The sequence below is a fragment of the Choristoneura fumiferana genome, chromosome 22, assembly GCF_025370935.1.
Source record: "Choristoneura fumiferana chromosome 22, NRCan_CFum_1, whole genome shotgun sequence".
Classification (NCBI taxonomy): domain Eukaryota; kingdom Metazoa; phylum Arthropoda; class Insecta; order Lepidoptera; family Tortricidae; genus Choristoneura; species Choristoneura fumiferana.
Window position 1 is genome coordinate 4,288,793 of NC_133493.1, and position 21,733 is coordinate 4,310,525.

General features: G+C 41.1%; 1 protein-coding gene across 1 annotated transcript in view; it reads right to left on the reverse strand.

The window, feature by feature from the left end:
* Nucleotides 1–395: 395 nt before the first annotated feature.
* Nucleotides 396–21,733, reverse strand: part of LOC141440178 (photoreceptor-specific nuclear receptor-like) — a 51,676-nt gene continuing 30,338 nt past the window's right edge. The window contains exons 5-11 of the mRNA XM_074104639.1: nucleotides 14,211–14,325; nucleotides 8,314–8,456; nucleotides 5,048–5,144; nucleotides 4,123–4,231; nucleotides 3,507–3,621; nucleotides 2,607–2,720; nucleotides 396–1,378 (exon numbers count right to left, since the gene is read on the reverse strand). Of these exons, the coding sequence (XP_073960740.1) occupies nucleotides 1,140–1,378; nucleotides 2,607–2,720; nucleotides 3,507–3,621; nucleotides 4,123–4,231; nucleotides 5,048–5,144; nucleotides 8,314–8,456; nucleotides 14,211–14,325 (932 nt within the window). The 3' untranslated portion in view covers nucleotides 396–1,139. The remainder of the gene's footprint in view (nucleotides 1,379–2,606; nucleotides 2,721–3,506; nucleotides 3,622–4,122; nucleotides 4,232–5,047; nucleotides 5,145–8,313; nucleotides 8,457–14,210; nucleotides 14,326–21,733) is intronic.

Sequence of the window (21,733 nt, forward strand, 5' to 3'; positions counted from 1 at the left end):
AAAAGAACAAGTAACGTTAAATATTTACATGGATTTTTACATACATTTTTAACATTTCCTTAAGAGGCCATAATTCGTTATTACATATTATTTTAGTAGTTATATATACAATTAATAACCATTTCATCCTTAAGCTAATTACGAGTACATTTTACATAAAAAAAGCTATAATCCAGGCTATTTGTTTTTCTGTCGCTCCTCACATCTTTTGTAGACTTTAAAGCTTTATTTACAGTGCCCCGCTTGCATCGTATTAGGTAAACATACAGGGCCGATTTCTTTTAGTATTATGCAATGCAATGCAAGCAGGGTCCTCTATGCAGAGCTTTGAGTAGACCCCTATACATGTAGGGAGAGGGAAAGGGAATAACAAATCTCTCTAACTGAGCCTGACCTGAGAAGCGATTCTAAGCGAGAAGCACACAGACTTGAACTACTACAATTAGCACTGTATTTTAAATAATTAAATGCTTAAACAATATTTCTATTAATAAATATTGCCTACGTACTCCTTCCACAGTCGTCTGCGTCTATTCTATTCTATAGGCTCAGCGAAGAACTATCTCTCCAGCAGTAAGAGAAGCAGGTAGTCTTGCATCCTTTCTTTGAAACTGTAGAGTAAGAGGATGTCCATTGCTGGTATGCCCCAAGGATCTCCATAATGATGGGTTCTCTTCTGGCCACATGCAATGCCTTCCCGTGATCTTTACGCCTCTAATCAATGGTTATTGGTTGCAATGTGGTGAGCTCAGTCAGTAACTATAGTTTTTCTATGGCTGGCCTCGCTATTACCTCTTTCAATTGCACTTTGAGTGACTTGTCTTCTTGTGCGAACTTCTGTATCTCCGAGAAACGTGCCTAAGTTTCACGAATGCCATACTGGCAACACACACTGGTAGAAGACTTTTGTCTTGAGATATTGCAGCCCAACTGCCTGAGCATTGACAGACGATCTAGTCTTTGTATAACTGCTAGGTACTACTAGTCTTTTATACACATTTGCCTGCACTTTTTCCATAAGAGTTGTCCTATGGACTTTCCGAAGAACTCCCCCTAGAATTGCTAAGTCCCCACCAACATATACTTAGCCGGAAAAACGACAGACGAGCTACAATGTCACGCAGTCTATACAGTTACTACTAGTTTTTATACATATCTGCCAGCACTTTCTCCATAGGAGTTTGTCCTATGGTCTTGGCGAAGAACTCCCTCTCGAGTTGTTGGGGTCCGACGAGCCTCAACAGCGGGAGCAGCAGCAGCAGGCGGCCGAAGCGCGCGGGCGCGGCGGCGTGCGCGGCCCGCGCGTGCGTCATCAGCATCACCTGCGCTTGGTCTTGGAGGTTCTCGATCTGCAGAGGGTCTTTGAGGCCACGGGTCTCTGGAAAAGGAAGAACTTTATCAAACCGGCTCTACTAGTTACTCATATATTCACCAACTGCCACTCGTTGATGCGAGGGAGTGACATCTATTTCATAAACTTTCAATTCGTAAATAGTAGATTGATATCCAAGGGTGGAAAGTGACCCATTTCACCTGAGATATTTCTGGCGCTCGAAGTGAGAGCGCCAATAATTCGAGGGGAAATGGGTAATTTCACCCGAGTTAGACATTCTACTTTTCATTTCGACTGTGAGGAAAGTAAAATAGTACAAAAAAAATTAGAATATCATTAAATTGATTTTCAGTATTCAGTAAATTGAATTTACTTATATCCAACCTCCAACGGTACCTTTTCGACCTGGCCACTTGCCTCGGCCGAGTATAAAAAAAAATCGAGTTGGTCACGACCAAGGAGTTTATATACCTACAAAACTGGAGGTTGAACGCGTTGAAGTTTGACCTTTATTACTTATTTATATATTCCATCACTTTCTTAACCTAACTAAAGAAAGAGATGGAATATGTTCGAAACGTAATAAAGATCAAATTTCTTGTTTTAAACGGATGTTCGGCGTTCAACCTCCAGTGTTGTATATAAGCTCCTTGGTCACGACGTGCATCTAGATGGCCATGCCGAAACGTGAAAAAAAAGTGTCATTGACGTAACTCAATTATCTTCGACCCCGTGGCTAATCGAAAAATATAAAAAAAATACTTTCCACCCTAGAGATGAAAACGCAATTTTCCACCCGGCTATCTACCCATGAAAATTAAACTTTCCGAACAGGAGAGATGAAAAGAATCATATTTTCTACCACTTTGCCTCATACGTACAGTCACCAGCACCAATGTCTGATACAACAAAGCGTGCATCACTGTCTGTTACAACTCTAATTCTAGAGCCGGTAGGATATGATGTCAGATATTTTTGCACTCCGCTGTGGCAAATACTTTGGTCACATTGTAGTAATTGTTGTCATGAATAAAACTAACACTTGGTACCCGGTACAAAGCGACCAATTGCATGGTGCGAGTATAAAACTTCACTCAAGTCTTGGTATTAACATTTGTAAACACAATTCTAGTTTTCGTAATCTGTGCCAACTGGCGCAGGGTACGACAAGAAAACGTTGTTCTTTAATATTGTTACACTAATATAAATGACCGCTTCGCTCCCTTACTCATCTTTCTTGTACTAATTGGTGTGTATAGTTTTAAATACTGACCAGATTTAAAAAGCACAATGGCTTTCATACAAGCGAACTCTGCGGGGTCAACCAGCACAGCGCGGTAACGCGCCAGCACCGACCGCAACCGCCGCAGTGCACCCGCGTCGTTTTCTGTAACATCAATGACTTTAATGAGTAAGTACCTTTGACTAGTAAGTCTAGAACTCTAGAGCCAAGTTGTCTCACATGCTCCAATCCTGAGGCCATATTGTCTAACGCGTGGGTGATCGCAGTCGCAATCATTATCTCTTTCTCTTTTCATGATAACCAAGTGGCTTGACTTAAGGCCTGTCAAACAGCGTTGTGACTCAAGTCAAGACTGGACTCGCAGCACTGAAGTTTTCGCCATCTATTTCCGAAATTATATTTGGTATTGTATCCCACCAATATTATAAATCTGAGATTTTATGTCTCTTTGTTTGTTGCTACCTCATCACCTCTAAACCGCTGAACCTATTTAGATGAAATTCGTTATACAGATAGTTCGAGTCCCGGGAAAGGACATAGTTTTTATCCTGGAAAATTGCACAGATCCCGCGGGATAGCGATAAACGAATTCTACGCGACGACAGCTCGTCATCCCGGTCCGCGGACGCCATCTCGCCAGAACCTTTCTGCCGGTCATCGGCCATCAGTCTTCTGCGAGCGAATGGTCGTCGCCCATCCATGTGCCCCGCCAACTGCCACTTCAGTTTTGCAATTCTTCCTTACCGTTTAACAGATAGAAATGGTAAATGCGATCGTGATTGCGAACTTGAACAATATATGATAGCCCATAGCGATTTCAAAAATATAAGCCCAAACGTTTCGTTTGTGGCACGTATTGAGCTGGTGTGAATTCAATGTAGCACGGGTTTATAATGATAATGACGACAGCTACTTGAAATTACCACGTACCTTGGTCAGTCTGGTCGCTCCCAAAGAGCGCCGTGCAAGCAGCATCGAGCGGCAAGCACCACTGAATAGCATTTAATAGGAACAACTCAGACCACGCTTCTTCAAGTAAGATCACCTGAAAGATGAATAAAAATTATAACAAAAAATTTAACTGACTACAAAAAACATGAAAATAATTTTCTACCAGTCTGAAGTCGATGCCTTCAGCACGAGCCAGCAGGAGTGCACCTACCGTCGTCTACCTCACCTACAAACCTACTATATTATATTGGGCCAATCACTCCTGCTGGCTCGTGCTAAGGCACCGACTTCAGACTGGTAGAAAATTATTTTTTTGGTTTTTTGTAGTAGGTTCAATATTTGTTATAAAAAAAATTACACGCTTTTTCTAAGATAGAATAGTTTAATGTCAACTGCTGGTCTTCTTTTACGAAAGATCATTAAAAAAATTATACTTAGACACTTTTTTGTTCGTGGCTGTTGACACCTGATCACCTTGGTCTTAGACGAAGATTTTACTTTATGCACTAGAGCATAAAAAGTAATTTTATGTCGCCTAGATCCAGCATAAACACCAACTTTACGAGCATGAGAAGTGAAAAAGGATTTTTCTGACCTGATCTCGGAAGGCGAGACTTGCAAAAGAAGGTAGGTTCCGGGCCCATTTGACTGCCATGAACAGCAGTCGCGCCGCCGTCTCCGCCGCACTCTCCACACCTAACGGCCTATAACAAGTTTCATAGCTTCATCATCATCCCAGCCAATATACGGCCCACTGCTGGGCACAGGACTCTTCACAGAAAATCTTCATAGCTTACAATTGCAAAATATTATACAAAAAAAATACGAGATAGGTGGAGGAAAAAATGTTTTATTTATACCTACATGTATTTAAGTTCCATGAACTTTTACTAGTTTTGTGCAGAGCAGAAGAAAACCGTTTAAGGTTGTAAAAGCTGGCATTGTTTCATCCTCCCTTGTAGATTTATGCCAAAATAAAGCTTGTTTATTTACTTTTGGATCAATATTTATTGATTTATATAGTATAATAACCAATAAGTTCGTCTTGTGCATACAAACATGGATAAGTAGAACGATACCATCGGACTATGCTAGAGTGGTATTCGATATTGTTCTTCTACGAATAAATATTCTCTCGTAGTTGTTCTTAGAGCCTTCGCATATCGTATTTTTTAAACGTGTCGTTTTTTTAAACGCGCGTCGACAACGCGTTTTCCTATCCGTATAGAGCAGCCATTACATACGTACTACTCTTTTTATATGTAATAGCAGATAAACAAGCAGACGGTTCGCCTTATGTGAAGTGATAACCGTCGCTCATAGCATCCACAGCACTATCAGAACTGCAGATGCGTACGAGCATATCGAAATTGTATAGAAACAAACGCGCGATGACGGCGCATTAAGAAACGCGGTGTGCAAAGGACCTTTTTTTTCGTGATTTGTTATTTATAATAAAATATACGTAGGAAAGAAATCAGTTATTTAACAATTATGGAGATGCTATTGGTATTATTTACCTGCAAGGTCCACAGTTCTGAGGATACGCTGCGAGGTTAGCAGCAGGCGGAGAGTACGAAGTGGAATCTTCTTCATTGGTAACATCGATGCTGTCATCTGTGAACAGAAATATCTATATGAATAAATGAAAATTATCTGAAAATTATTTCTGAGCAAAATAGCAATCGAAAATATCTGAACACGCCTCTACGGTTCAGATATTTTCTTCTACGGTGTTTAACAATAGAGTCGTGTGATAAAAAAAATCTCGTAAGTATATGAACTCAACTCAACCAGAGGTCATCTTCAGGGCAACACAACTGTACACCGTGCTACCAGATGTTAGGTGTGCTCTGAAGATGAGCTCTGGTTGAGTTCGAAACATGTCAGTGTAGTGTGGTGGTGATGATAGGTGGTTTTGTATGACTTGTGTGTGTTCTTACAGTGTGGAGATGGAGGAACTGCATGAACACGTATATTTTGCATAAACTTAGGTATAATAAGGTCGCGGGTGAGCAAAGAAATTCTTTTAGTTCATTGATATGGACCTCCGCAAAGTAGCGCCAACCGGCCAAGAGCGTGTCGGACACGCCCGAAATAGGGTTCCGTAGCCATTTACGAAAAAATGAAGTAATATTTTTCTAAAGATTTCGTATTTTGTACGGAATATTCCAAGTTTAGGTATATTTTATACCTTAGGCTGCTATTTACTCTTAAACTACTTATAATTCTCATGAATAAGCCGTGGTGGCAGAGTGGTTTGACCTATGGCCTCTCAAGCAGAGGATCGTGGGTTCAAACCCCGGCTCGGACCTCTGAGTTTTTCGAAATTCATGTGCGGAATTACATTTGAAATTTACCACGAGCTTTACGGTGAAGGAAAACATCATGAGGAAACCTGCACAAACCTGCGAAGCAATTCAATGGTGTGTGTGAAGTTCCCAATCCGCACTGGGCCCGCGTGGGAACTACTGCCCAAGCCCTCTCATTCTGAGGGGAGGCCTGTGCCCTGCAGTGGGACGTATATAGGCTGGGATGATGATGATGATGAATCCTCATGAAAAGTTAACCGTTATAGTTTTCCTTGTAAGTTCAATATACTTACTACCATCCTGAATTTTTTCAAATTTTTCCACCCACCTGTTTAGAGGGGGGGGGGTAGCACGCTCGATTTTAATGAAAATTTGCACTTTAAAGTTGAATATTTTGCAAACAGATCACAGAATCGAATGTTTTAGCAACCCCCTAATAGCTTTAAAATAAAAGACCTATCCAACGATACCCCACACAACAAGTTTGCATGAGAAAAAAATCACCCCCACTTTACGTCTATGGTACCTACTATAAAAAATTGTTTTTAATTTTTTTTTATTGTACCATTTTGTCGGCATAGTTTACAGCAAAATTACAGCTTTCTAGCATTGACAGTCCCTGAGCAAAGCCGCGGACGGACAGACAGACAGAGACATGGCGAAACTATAAGGGTTACGTTTTCGCCATTTTGGCTACGGAACCCTAAAAATGGAACTGGGGTTAAGCCACGGGAAACACCTACTGATATAATTGACAGGAAAACTGCACGGTTTTATTTCGAAATTAATGCGGTAATCAGCGGTAATGGAAGTACGAAATATAGGGAAAGCTGGTCCAATAAAACACCTCTTTGATTAAGACACGGGAAACTTCCAGGAAGAAATTAATTTAGAAAACCCGTGAAATAGGTTTTACCACTGGCCTTACAGTAAGAGGAATAGAATGTTCGCCAGCGCTTACCTCTCCCAGCGAATTTCTCTAACTGTACAGAGAGGTAATGCCGCCAGTGTGTTGGGGTCTATGCCGCAGGAGGGCCTCCTAGATGGTGTTTTCTTTTTATATATATTTTTAAGTTAGTTTTTAGATAAGGTCCTCTCTGAAAATCAGCGCCCAGCGCCACGGCTTGCCGTGGTATTATGCTGAGTGGGGACCTATTTAGCGTCATGTACCTATGTCTTTATCTCGTGGGATCGCGGTGGATGCGGAAAGCACAAGACCGGTCTGAGTGGAGAGCCTTGGGGGAGGCCTATGTCCAGCAGTGGACGTCTTTCGGCTGACATGATGATGTCTTTATCTGTTCTATGTTTGTTTTATGGCGTTAAATAAATGTATTTTCTTTCTTTCTTTCTTTTAATTACAGAAATTTTACGCACTTATAATGCGATAGAAAAAGTATACTTAACCACGAACATAAAAGTTTATGTGCATACATATCATATTAAAGTACCTGGGTGACCGAGCTATGCTTGCGTTAAACCTCGACAATAAGCGTTTTCCAGAGATAAGACCAAGCTAGATCGATTTGTAATCTCCAAAAACCCACACAAAGCAAATTTAGCCCTTTGTCTTCGAAAAATCAAAATCATAATGATAATCTGATCTGATTATTATTAGTTTTTAGTCGTTTTTAGGGTTCCGGAAACAAAATGGCAATAACGGAACCCTTATAGTTTCACCATACATATCAGACTTTCAAGGAAAACTATAACGGCTAAGTTTGCTTGAGAATTATTAGTAGTTTTACTCTAAAATATCAGCCTAAGGTATAAAATATACCTAAACTTGGAAGATTCCGTATAAAATACGAAATCCTTAGAAAAATATTACTTAATTTTTTCCTATTTTGGGCGTGTCCGACACGCTCTTGTTTTTTATCAAATAGCTGAGAAACAAGAATGAGGGTCACCTGATGGTAAGCGATCACCGCCGCCCATGAACATCTACAGCATTATTAGGACTGCGGGTGCGTTGCCAGCCTATAAGGGTGGGAGGGGAAGGGGCAGGGGGTAAAAGGAGGGAGGGGAGGTGGGCCACTGGATCTCCCACTGACCGTATGAAACACAGTAGCAACTATTTCACGCTGGTATTCTGTGGGAATGTGGTAGTAACCCGGTCAGGCTCAACCTGGTTAATACCAATACCACGGGCTAATAATGCTGCAGTCAGCCAGCAAGTGGTAACAGCAAGGCCACAATACCAAAACCCATTCCACCACATAAAAATCTATTCGAGAACTTTTCGGCCCCAACAACCGGCAACATAAAGTATACCAGATTTCAAGTCAATCCGACCAAGATTCGAACTTGCAAGATTTGACGTAATAACAACAAACAGGGTAAGTTAAATATAAGCTTGTAAAAAATCGCACCAACTCCGATCTAGGCGTAGACCATAGGCGTGCAGAGGGGGCTCTATACCAAGGTAGGCACTGCCTATCCAGCTGCCTACTCAATGCATGCCAATCCATGCTCACCATCGCTGTCAGTGTGGTTCCTCTCCTCATGGTCCCTCGAAGAATCTGGCTGCGGTGGCTGCGGCGGCGGCAGCGGCGCGTAGTGAGGAGACAGGAGCGGGTATCGAGCTGGTGATAGCGCCATGGCAAGAGATACTGGTGGCCTGGAAACAAGGTAGGTATCCACGTAAAAAATAGTTCTTTACCGACTCATTACAGCACTCAACTATTCCGAGACTTGCGGTGACGGACGGTGTAGACGTTTTTGAAAGCAAAGGGAGCCAGACTAAGTAGGTACCTACACTAACCTGTAACTATATTCTTCTAAGACAGCCTAAGAGAGAGATAGCGCGGTGAAATTATCTTCTAAGGGTCTTAGCAATAGCCGATAAAAAAAGGGTTATGTCTACACAATAAGAGCGAAAAAGACGTCGACGCGTCGGCAGACGTCGTCCGAGCCGATTCAAGCTAAACTATGCCTTTTTGGTTCTGATTGCGTGGATATAAAGGTTTTTTCAATCGGCCTTTGCCGGTTCAGCGTCGATAGATGTAGGGAGACCCTAAGTCGCTACTCTATTTGACAGAGTGGTCGTGGTCGTGCGTTCACTATTGCTTTTTGGAAAAATAATGCGAATCCTGCCTGTCACAGCACAGAGGTTGGAGTCCCGCCGGAGTTCGTAGTGGGAGACATAGAGCGCGGCTGCCCATTCTTACATCAAGTCTCTTTAGCCACTATTATCTTGTTCTATTATGCAAAGTAGCGAAGCGAACCCTGATTTGTAGGGTTTCGTAGTCAGCTAGGAAACCTTAAGTTTCGCCATGTCTATCCTTCTGTATGTCTGTCTGTTTGTAGGTCTTTTAAAACCATTGGAGGGTTGCTAAGACAATTTTTCTATAGAGTGATCTGTTTGCGAAATATTAAAATTTTAAGTGCAAATTTTCATTAAAATCGAGCGTCCCTCCCCCCCCCCTCTCTCTGCAGTTGGGTTGGAAAAATTATAAATTATATAACTATTGCTTTTATTAGAATATTTTTTTTTAGTGTACCTATTCTTCAAGACTATATAAAATGTGGTGCGTGGACCCCAGGGACGTTTCTGCAGCGGCTCCGTAGAAGTAAATGTGGAAAATAAATAAATATTTAAGGGGTAGGTAGGTACTATGACTTCGTAGAGTATAACTTTCCATTCAGCTAAGCCAAGTTTTGAGTATTTTAGGGCTCCGACAAATATTTTATTTTCCAAAAGGGTTGCGTCACCAAAAAAGTTTGAGAACCGTTTTAGTGGAACATATGTTATTATCAAGCCATGGTGCCCTAGTGGTTTGAGCTATGGACTCTCAAGATCGTGGGTTCAGATATGGGCTCACAACTCTGAGTTTTTCCAAATTCGCATAGTGCGCACTCGTATACATATAGCTCTATCTAGACTAGTCGAGTAGGTATAGCGGTTTAGAAGAAATCATTTTACCACACGATCTCTCGGTTAAGCTTCACCCACCGTCCCTTTCAACCTTACCTATAAACATGTCATACATTCTGCCCCGAAGCATCACGTCGTAACAAGCCAGTCGACCGAACGGACCTTTGATCAACAGCTGACTTGTATGGGGTTTGACCCTTAGCCGCTTTTAAATAACTTGGCTATTAATTGGTAAGTCGATGCCTGGGATTAATATTGCATGCTGTCGCATCTGCGTCGGTATATGCAGAGATTTTACTTCCTTTGCGTACTTAACGACGTAAATAGATATAGGTTTTTTTTAAATGTATGAATGCAGTTTTTCTTGTTACTATAATCGATGACATGGTTCCTAAGAACAGATCTTCGTATGTCTTATAGTTTCAGACTTTCCCATACTGAGCGATGTAAATGAGCCACCCTGTATACGTTACAGGCTTTACATGTTATAAAACTATCCCCCCTACCTCCCCTCCTCCTTCGCCTTTGCCTTTGTACATCTCTTTCTCTTGTTAATTGTAATTTTCATAATGTTTTATGTACAATAAAGAGTTACAACAACAACAACTATAAATTACAACTTACTTAAATCATCATCAGCGCGAAAGTTCGTAAGTTGAGTCCCGGGGAAAGCAGTCCTAGAAAATAGCATAGTTACCGCGGGATATCGATAAAGCTAATTCTACGCAAACAGCTATAAAAAGGAGAAAAAAATCAAACCAAAAAGCTACTCGAACCTTTGTGAGACATTCATAAAATAATAAAATATCATATTAAAAACAATTTTACCTATGTTTAAAAAACAACGTCATCCATAATTCAGTAGAACTCAAATAAAACATCTGACATAACCATAAATAAAAACAAATCGCATAACAGTTAGCCTTCCAATACCAATCCCGAATAAGAGGGTAGTTTTACATTTACATGCGCGATATGATTTACTATTCAAACTACAGCGCACAGCACTATCAAGATTGCTTCGCATTTGACTGCCAAATTGTGAGCATAATATTATTGGGGGACTGAAACGGCCGTGAGATTTGGGGTTACTAAACGGAATTTCTGGGTAGAAGTTGACATCATGAAATAATTCCAAGGCGCGACTCTAATAAAAAAACACATGAACACATGAAAATATCCTATAGACTTGAAAATTAGTTGCTTTGAAATAAATAGTCGGTTGAGTTGGGAAACAAGTGACGTCATGGATAGGTCAAATTCAAAATCTATGGGAGAATCGAGGTTTGACGTACAAATTACGTCAAGTAATAATTGATGGTGTTATGTATAGTTCACTAATGTTTCACTACTAAACGTTTGGCAATCTGATTCATTTCGCAACTGTTTAATATTTCTAAAACTGTAAATATTTCAGAATCTTTATAAAACTAACCTAACCTAAAGGGTTTTGAAAGGTTTTACACGATGGCCCTGAAATAAAAACTGACTAGACTGCATTTTTTTTATTAAAAATTCCGAACAAGATCAATATAAAATAACCGGTAAAATTACAAATCGAACCCATTTTCAGAAAGTTTTTTTTTGTAGGATAAGGGACAAATGATCACATGAGTCACCTATGGAAAGCAATCACCGCCGCCCATGGACATCCATAACATAACGTTGAAAAGCTGCATTCACATTCATCTGTCGTGTTGTGTTGTGATGCTCTCTATCTCTCTGTCTATAGCTTTGATGCGACACAACACAAGCCGTCACAACACACTGCATCGGATAAATGTGAACGCAACCATATAAAATGTATGAAACCGAGACACAACACGACAGATAAAAAAAGTGAATGCGGCAATACAGATGCGTTGCTAGCCCTTTGAGAAATGAGTTCCTACCATGAAAACGTAAAAATATTGACGGACAGACAGCGGAAGTTTCTAATAGGGTCCAGTATGTTCCTAACTAAATTATTACAGCACAAATTGAAAATACAAACTGAAATATAGATGCACAGAAAAACCAGAAAAATAAGACCAGCACTGGGAATCGAACCCAGCTCCACGACATTCCGTGCCGCGTGCTATACCGCTACACCACTGCTGGACAACGGTACAGACACGAACTTCCCCTATGCACCACATCTCAGCTTAAAAAAAAATGGAATTGACATAAAAAATAAAAAAGATTCCAAAAAAACAATCTTATTATAGCACAGTTATCTTTTAACGAAATTTTAGATAGAAGAGATAACAGACAGACAGTTACTTTCTCATTTATAATGTAAGGATTAGTATGAATTTAACTATTTAAGTTTATAGATACTTCATTTCACAAAATAAGGTACCTACACACTAAATAAATAAAGCGCAATTTAATTGCTGACTACTTCTAAAGCTTTGTCCGAGAAATCTCAAAAAACAAGCAAACAGTTCATAATTTCCACAACATCAAACAAAATACTCTCAAAACCAACTTATCTTCGCAAGTGGATAAACTAAGAACTAACATTTCATCATACTGAATCGCTTGAATTATAAAGCGGCAGCGCCTCTTTCAACTGCAGGGGTAAGTTGGTGATTGTACAAAGACTGTTTCCGAAAGAGGAGTCAAAGACTTGACGCGTTCTTTTACTCGAACTCAAATGCGGTTGAGGAGCCGATGTTTTTATTCACTCATGCAGAAATGGCTTCTTGTTGTAGGTTTTTTTTTTAATTTCTATAAAGCGCGAGGGTGCTCTGTACCTACACATACAACCTCTAAAAACTTTTTGATTTAACTTAAGTACTCGTAATACTTTAAACGCGTCTCTGGTTCACAGTAAATGCAAGCCGCTTATAACCGAGGCAACTGGATGTCTATGGGGGAGGCCTGAGTGGACGTACGGTACTTTAAAAAAGTCTAGACCATAAGTCAGCCTGAGAGGGTTACACGGTAGGTCTTATCATCATTCTCACCAGAATAATGGACTGAATGGATGGAATGAGCTTGTAACCGATGTCATGTAGTTGCTTTTAGCGTCAGCCCTACCATATTTGATCAGATGACTAAGAATGAGAATACCTTTTGGCCTGCGTTTTAACAGCTGCGCGTATACTCTCAAAATCCACCATCTAATTATGATTAGTTTTTTGGAGAGTTTTTATATTTTTTATTTCAAATCCAAATTTGTCCAAAACACCCATAAAACTAATCATAATTTGATTGCTTAGTAGCGACATCTCTTGTCTGGGTGAGCGGTTAGTTCCGAAAGAGTGTGACGTCTGTCGTCGAAACATAGATAGTGCTGCTGCTTAAGTAGCATAGGAAAAATAAGAAACCTGAGATATGTATGCATAGGAAAAATTCGTGTCTAGATTCCTGTCCAGCAGTGGTGTAGGGGTTATAGCACGCAGCACGGAATGCTGAGGACCTGGGTTCGATTCCCAGTGCTGATCTCTTTTTCTGGTTTTTCTGTGCAACCAAGTCTCGGTTTGTATTTTCCACCATCTAAATTATGTTTCGCACTCCTTGCTACAATATTTTGGCGCCCATCTCTTGGTGCCTGGAGTGGTCGCTCGCTCCTTCGTTCTACTCGTAGGCCTATTTTGCATTGCGATGCTCTTAAATTGCTTTTTACACCCTTTGCTACAATATTTTGGCGCCCCTCTCTAGGTGCCACTCTAGAGTGGCCGCTACGTCGATCTACCCGCAGGCCTATTCTGTGTTGCGATGGTTTCATTCGTTATTTGTGGAAAAACATACCCAAAAACACCAAGGGCGACCACAGCTTCTCTTAACACTCGCTCTTGCTCCATATCACGCAGCGTCTCTGTCATATAGTAGTTACGTTCAGCACTAGCTAGCCTGACCTTGATCGGGGTACTAAGCTAAATGAGGATACCTTTTGGCTTACGTTTAAAAACAAGAGCTCAATACAAGAACCTATTATACTCGTACCACTACCACCCTCCTTGTCGTGCTGCTATCTATCGCAAAAATGCGTATAATATGTGCATTATTTTATACAACAATCTTTCAGCAGATTTGAGACAAATGGAATATAATAAATTTGTAAAGGAAATTACTAGATGGCTTGCTTGTAAATTGCTTTTATAGTGTAAAAGAATTTCTAGAATTTTATAAATGACATTAATTACGATGCACATTATATATATTGTATTTTATTTAAACACTGACATTACTATGCACATGATGTAATTTAATTTAATTTGTAATGTATGTAGAACTTTTGCATGTCGTTCACCGACTGAATACTGTACTGCTGTACCTTAACACCCTGTACTACGTTTATAAGTATTCTAGCAAATAAAAGAATTCAATTCTATTCTATTCTACAAGCTGCGCGTCTTCTCTCAAAATCCACCATCTAAATTATTAGTTTTCGTTAATTTTGTTATTTTTTGGCGCCCCTCGCTAGGTGCCTAGAGTGGCCGCTGCTTTGACCTACCCGCAGACCTGTTTTGTGTTGATGGTTTCATTCGTTCTTGGTAGGAAACTTACCCAAAGACACCAACGGCGACTGCAGCTTCTCTTAATGCTCGCTCTTGATCCATATCACGTAGAGTTTCTGGTCGGATAGTGGCTGTATTGCGGGGCTGCCGTTCGTTCTGGACCGCTGGGGACAATACTGTTCGATAGTATAACATTGTTCTTTGTTTGGGGTACTGTTATTGGACAAGCACGGTCAGGTGGTTATTAATGGTATAGAGAAGACATGAATTCGCAACGGCCTTATTTCCTAACACACTTGAAATCGCAATCGTTTTCACTTCTTTCTGTTTGAGGATAGAAAGTGATGGCGAATGGAAGTGATGACGTCAGAGCGTTAGACAATACGGCCTGTATCCGGGAGCGTCAAAATTTGCATAATTTTCGCAAGTCATACCGTAATGTTTGTCCGAATCAGCGTTTGCCATAATTTTTTTCCCACTGAAATCTTGAATTTTCCAGAATTTTTTAAATGGTCATCCTATCAGTCAGGTTAGCCTTGCTATATAACAATTATTAACAATTATTATTGTTGTTTCTTTAAAAAAATATGGCTCTGTCCATCGGAGGACAATTTTGCCAGTGTCTAGTAGTTTTTGCCGTTGTACGGTTAAAAAATCTAGAAAACGAAATAAGAGAGGTGATGGTGGATGAACGATGACAGCGTGAACAATTATTAGATTCAGAGAAAAAAGTTTATGTCAAACGATCAATCTGACACACATTACATTCCGATTTCATAAAGTGAGGGATCGTACCTACATGGCGGATGTAGACAATATATAATTTTGCTATTTCTGTTTCTTTGGCTAGTTGAAGTGTAATTTTGATAGTGTTTAACCTTAACAGTGAACAGATCACAAAATTTTATATTGCTCTCGTGTCTGTCATTTTTTAATGCGCAAGTGGTCTCCACGTGGTTTCTGGAATTTTGCTATCAAGTTGCAAAAACTACAACCACCGTACAACGTGCCTCTCAAAGAGAGTTTACTTTGACACTGGCAAAATTGTCCTATTAATTAGGACAGAAAATCCATATTTTAAAAGAGAAGAAGAAGAAGAATAAAGTATGCGAGCCGATATGGACCCTTTGTGTCCATATACAAAATTCCCAGAAGTGTTAAAGTACCTGCAAAGCAATGCTATGGTATGCGTGTAGTTCCCAACTCGCATTGAGCCCGCGTGAGGCCTACAGCCCAAGCCCTTTCATTCAGGGACGTATAGGTATGGGAATGGGACGGTGGGGATTTTTTAGCACGTGAAAGTGTAAGGTCTCAAGCAACAGTCAATTGTTTTTCATATACAAGATCCATTACTATGCCTTTGTGCGAAAACTTAAGCGTTCTGACAACTCTAAAGATATTTTTTTGGTCTTATAAAAGCTAACAGACTAGTGTCTGTATGGGCACTTCCGATTTTGCGTCCCAAGGAAACGAGAGGGAAATAGAAATGCAGTCGATTCTCTGTCTGCCAAGTTTTCGAATAAAGTGTAAGGGCTGCATTGGCACAAAGTTGCAGCTTCAGCTTTGTTCTGAAACATTATCTGGATGATTCAGTAAGGCTGTTATCATCATCATTATAAGACTGCACTTTATATCTCGGTATGGGTACTGGCAGAATACCAGCGCTACGGCTTACCGCAGCACAATGCTGAGCCAGCGCCTGTTCTTCAGTGCATCACATGGCTTCTCATTTATGTGTCTGATCTGTTTAATTGTTATTTAATTTATGTCTTTATTTAATTGTTAGTTTTATTACTCTTAAGCTACTAAGCCATGTCTTTGTTTTGAAGAATAAAGATGATATCTATCTAGATAAAATTCAGTTATATTATTTCAGCACATGCTTTTTTATTGTGATTAAGAAATATTCCCAATGTTGATCGATCTTCTTAGAGTCCTAGTGGTTGTATTCTCTTTGGTTCATGCGTCAAAAGCGTAACTCCGATTTTAAACTGATACATTCAAACTAAACCAATCATCTTCTGAAATACTGAAATATTCGTACATACCTGATAAATTTTAAAACAAATGAAAGGCAAAGCATGTTTGTAGGTATGCATGTATCTTAATACTTTTGTCCAATATCTCTTATTTTAGAAACGCTTCTGCATACGGAATTCTTGTTTTCATAAATCAGAAACCTTAATCGACTTGTGCATATAAAAACGTGGTCTAATAAAAAAAAAAATTGTTTGGTTTGGTTTGACCTCAACAGGATATCGTCATTACGATCATGTAGCGCACTTCTTTGCTTGCTTACATGGTTTCGTAAAAATACACGTATTTTTAAGAAAATTTTGTAATAATAAAAGACAGTAAGTACCCCAAAATCCAAAAAGGTATATAAAAGGTTTATAAACCCAACCCATCAGAAAAGAACCCTGCCCATGTCAAGATAACATGTACGAATAAAAAGCCGTCATCCGAAAATCTAACGATTGTTCGTTCGTACAGCTCACATAAAACTGCAAATGACACCCCCCACTCACCCTGGGGGGAGGTTTCTATTTGATTTTATTGCCCTCCCCCGTGCACCTTTTACTGGCCAACTTTACCTACCGATACAAACTAGTTGGAAGCGACGGGTTCGGTTGTAGTATTTTTAAAGACTTTAGTTAATGCACCTTCAAAGTAAGGAATACCTACTCGTCGATGAAAGAAAAATTATAGTCATTCTTGAGCTCCGTGTAAAGGTGGGCTGTTTGAGACTTCTGTCAAGTTTTTTAATTACTTAACAGTCTTACCCCCTTATTCATAAACGACAATCAAACCTATTTTAGTTAAAATGCCGCTAAAATTCGTTTGTCCTTATCTGTCACTTCGACATTTGTATTTGTTAGAAAGGGACAAAGCATTTGTTAGTTAACATAGGCTTGTTAAGTTTTATGAATAAGGGGGTTAATCTCTCGTATGTCTAGATCATCATGTCATCATGTCAGCCGAAAGACGTCCACTGCTGGACATAGGCCTCCCCCAAGGCTCTCCACTCAGACCGGTCTTGTGCTTTCCGCATCCACCGCGATCCCGCGATCTTAACCAAGTCGTCGCTCCATCTTGTTGGAGGCCTACCGACAGCTCGTCTCCCGGTCCGCGGACGCCATTCGAGAACCTTCTGGCCCCATCGGCCATCCGTCCTGCGAGCAATGTGCCCCGCCCACTGCCACTTTAGTTTCGCAATTCTTCGGGCTATGTCGGTAACCTTAGTTCTACTGCGGATATCATCATTTCTAATTCTATCCCGCAGAGAAACCCCGAGCATAGCCCTCTCCATAGCCCTCTGAGTGACTTTGAGTTTTCTCATGAGGCCCATCGTTAGCGCCCACGTCTCAGATCCGTATGTCATCACTGGCAACACACACTGGTCAAAGACTTTTGACTTCAAACACTGCGGTAATTTGGACGAAAAGACACTACGAAGCTTCCCGAACGCTGCCCAGCCGAGTCGGATTCGACGAGTGATCTCTTTCTCAAAGTTGGACCTACCTAACTGGACCGTTTGTCCCAGGTATACATAGTCGTCAACAACTTCGAGCGCAGAGTCTCCGACTATTACGGGAGTTGGTACAACATGGACATTAGACATGACTTTCGTCTTGTCCATGTTCATTTTCAGGCCAACTCGGTCGGAAACTCTACTGAGGTCAGCGAGCATAGCACCGAGGTCCTCCATGGTCTCAGCCATGACTACAATGTCGTCGGCGAATCGAAGATGAGTGAAATACTCGCCATTAATGTTGATGCCTCGTCCTTTCCAGTCCAAAACCTTAAAAGCATCCTCCAATGCAGCGGTGAACAGTTTCGGAGAGATCACATCTCCTTGTCTGACTCCCCGCTGCAGAGGAATAGGCTTCGTGCTCTGATCCTGTAATCGGACGGACATAGTGGCGTTTTCGTACAGACACTTCAACACTTCGATATACCGATAGTCAACTTGGCACCGCTGGAGAGCCTGCAGCACAGCCCAAGTCTCGATCGAATCGAAGGCTTTCTCGTAGTCCACAAATGCTAGGCAAAGGGGGAGGTTATACTCTTCAGTCTTCTGTATAACCTGCCGCAGCGCATGTATGTGGTCTACGGTACTATAGCCTTTTCGGAAGCCGGCTTGTTCGGGAGGCTGGAAGTCGTCAAGCCTGCGTGTGAGACGGTTTGTGATGACCCTGGAAAATAGCTTGTAAACATGGCTCAGAAGTGAGATGGGTCTATAGTTCTTCAGCAAGGTGTTATCACCTTTTTTGAAGAAGAGCACCACCACACTTCTGTTCCATGCTTTCGGCGTTCTCCCTTGGTGAAGGACGGAACTAAACAGCGTCTGAAGGCCCTTAAGGACTGGTCTACCACCCGCCTTCAGGAGTTCGGCTGTAATTCCGTCGTCACCCGGGGCTTTGCCATTCTTAAGCTGCTTGAGGGCCATACTAATCTCGTACAGGCTGACGTCCGGGATGTCTTCGGTATAGTGTCGGGTTAATCTAGCCCTCGGGTCTTTAGCTAGATTTTCGACAGGTGTTCGGGTTGTCGTGTATAGCTGTCCATAAAACCTCTCAACTTCCTCCAACAGCTCAGGTTTGGATGAAACGATTCTGCCGTCGTCGGTCTTGAGCTTCATCAACTGGCTTTGACCAACAGACAGATCCCTGGTAAACACCTTAGAGCCCCTGTTACGCTCAATAGCCTCTTCAATACTGGTAGTATTAAATCGGCGTACATCGCGCTTCAGAGACTTTGAGATCTGTCTGTTGAGCTGCCGATAACGAGAAGCGTCACCAGAAGACTGCAAAATCATCTCACGCCTCACCTCCATGAGCCTAAGGGTGGAATCCGAAAGCCTTTTGGTTCTAGTACGGCGGGTCTTGAAGAACTTAGACCCGACCATATGGACAGCTTCCACAAACCCGTCGTTGTAATCGTCCACCTCGCTACCTAGGCATTCGAAACGATTTTGAAGTTCGAGCTGAAAGCTCTCGGGGTTTTGGAGCTGAGCAGGTTCTGGGCGGAGCGTAGATTTCATCAGTCGAGACCTTTCAAGCTTGAACTGGATATTCAATGAGCCTCGTACCATACGGTGATCACTCCCGGTTTTAAACGCACTGATCACGGAGACATCATTGAATATGTGCTTTTTCGTCGACATGATAAAATCTATCTCATTCCTCGTAACACCATCAGGGCTCATCCAGGTCCACTTCCTATGCTCACGTTTCCTGAAGAAGGAGTTCATCATATAGAGTCCCTCCTTCTCCATAAAACCGGCCAGTAGGTGGCCCCGGTGATTCCTACGCCCCACTCCAAATTTCCCCACTCTCAGTTCTTCACCGTCTCGTTTGCCCAGCTTTGCGTTAAAGTCCCCCATAACAACCGTAAAGTGAGTTTTGGAGCTATGCATGGCTCTGGAAATATCCTCATACATAGCCTCCACCTCATCGTCGGAGTGCGTCGAGGTCGGAGCGTATACCTGTATGACCTTCAACGAATATCGTTGGGTCATTCTGAGTACAAGGCATGCTACCCGGTTCGACACACTATCGATCTTCACCACGTTGTTCACGAGGGACCTGTGGACGATAAACCCGACACCTCCCTGGGACTGGTGTTCGCCCTCCCGGAAATAGAGCAAGTTACCGGACTTAAGAGTTATCGTGTCCTCCCCCTCTCTACGGACTTCTGATAACCCTATGATTCCCCATCGTAACCTGCTCAATTCTTCCTCCAGTTCCAGTATCCTTTCATCGGTCCGCAGCGTTCGGCAGTTATATGTTGCCAGGGCCAAAGGTTGTCGTTTTTGGTAGCCGGGCCTCTGCCGGTGATTAACTATAGCACCCCCTGCCCCGCCGTTACCATGGCCGCTACCGGAGCCAGGAATAGCAGGGCCGCCGGGGACTAGGGGTCTGGGCTGATTGTGTGGATTCATTAGTTTTTATATCTTGTACCTTGGGGGGAAAATGCCTTAGTCGCCACGCTTGGCAGGCGGGTTGGCGACCGCAGTTATATCCGATAGTTCGCGGAGGACGCTGCTGCCCATCCTCCGGTTTATCCCTTAGTCGCCTCTTACGACACCACGGGAAGAGAGGGGGTGGTGCAATTCTTGACCGACACCACACGGTAATGTCTAGATACAGATAATTATGTACCAAAGTTAAAGTTATCTTTTTCCATTTTTATGTCAATTTGTTAAATTGGCTCCGTAGCAAAATTTCGAAAATGCATATATCTAAGTAAATCCCTAAAGACAAAACTGCGAAAATCAAAATTTATAATGTACAAAATTCCTAAAGATACATGACCACCGATGTTCAGTTGACCTACGTTTAAAATGTCTAATGTACAATATTAAGAGTCCACGATAATTCTAACTATATTTTGTATTTCGTTCAGTTGACTTTAGCTAAAACGTAGATATAGCGTAACAAAGTTGACGGAGCTCCGCCAGGCGGAGCTCCTGTTCTGTGTAGATTGGGCCTTCGGCTCCGTGTTTGTCATGATTTCCCGAGATATTTTGCGTTTTAGAATGTCGAATTTCGAAGTATTGTCATTAGATATTTTGTACATAGGAATATTGATTTTCAAAAATATGACCAGCATTTTTAGGAATTTCGTAGGTATATTATAAATTTTGATTTTCGGAGTTTTATCTGTAGGAATATCGTACTTAGGAATATTGACTTAGGAATTTAGACAACCGGATGGCCAAGTGGTTAGCGAACTGACTATGAAGCTTGAGATCCCGGGTTCGATTCCCGGCCGGGGCAGATATTTGTATGAATAATAGGAATGTTTGTTCTCGGGTCTTGGATGTTTAATATGTATTTAAGTATGTATTTATCCATGTTATTTACTTTGGGACTAGGTCAATTGGTGTGAATTGTCCCGTGACATTTATTTATTTTATTTATATAAGTATGTTTACCCGTTGCCTATTATCCATAGTACAAGCTTTGCTTAGTTTGGGACTAGGTCAATTGGTGTCAAGTGTCCCATGATATTTATATTTATTGATTTTCGAAATTGTGCTAGAGCCGTGAAAATGATATTATCTGTAATAGTTGAACGAGACACTTACATGTAGATATTTTTCTTTACTTCTGATGGACGAGGGGTTAAGATACTCGAATTTAATATGTAAATTATGAGATGTTTCTGTTAGTAAGAACTAAGTTATTTGATTAGATGGGATTGATTTATTTACCAGGAATACATAAAAAAAATACTTATAATATAAATAAAATGGAATCTCTAGGGTACTTTAATAACAATAACCAGTGGGTTTAATATTTTTTTTACTATATGACTTCTTTACGTATTTAGTAAATATTTCTACATCTTCCATTACACGTCTGCTACTTAAATTTTCTAATTTGGTAATGTTAATACCATGTTTCCATAACCCACCAAAGTGAGGTACTACGTGCGAAGCTATACATCGCTTTTAGATTTGCTATTACTTTGATAGCGGGGTAGTAAAACCGCTTTATGGCTATGTTTTCGTCTTCGATTCCTCCCTTCGTTTCTTTTACGACATCCCTATATTTTGTATGTACG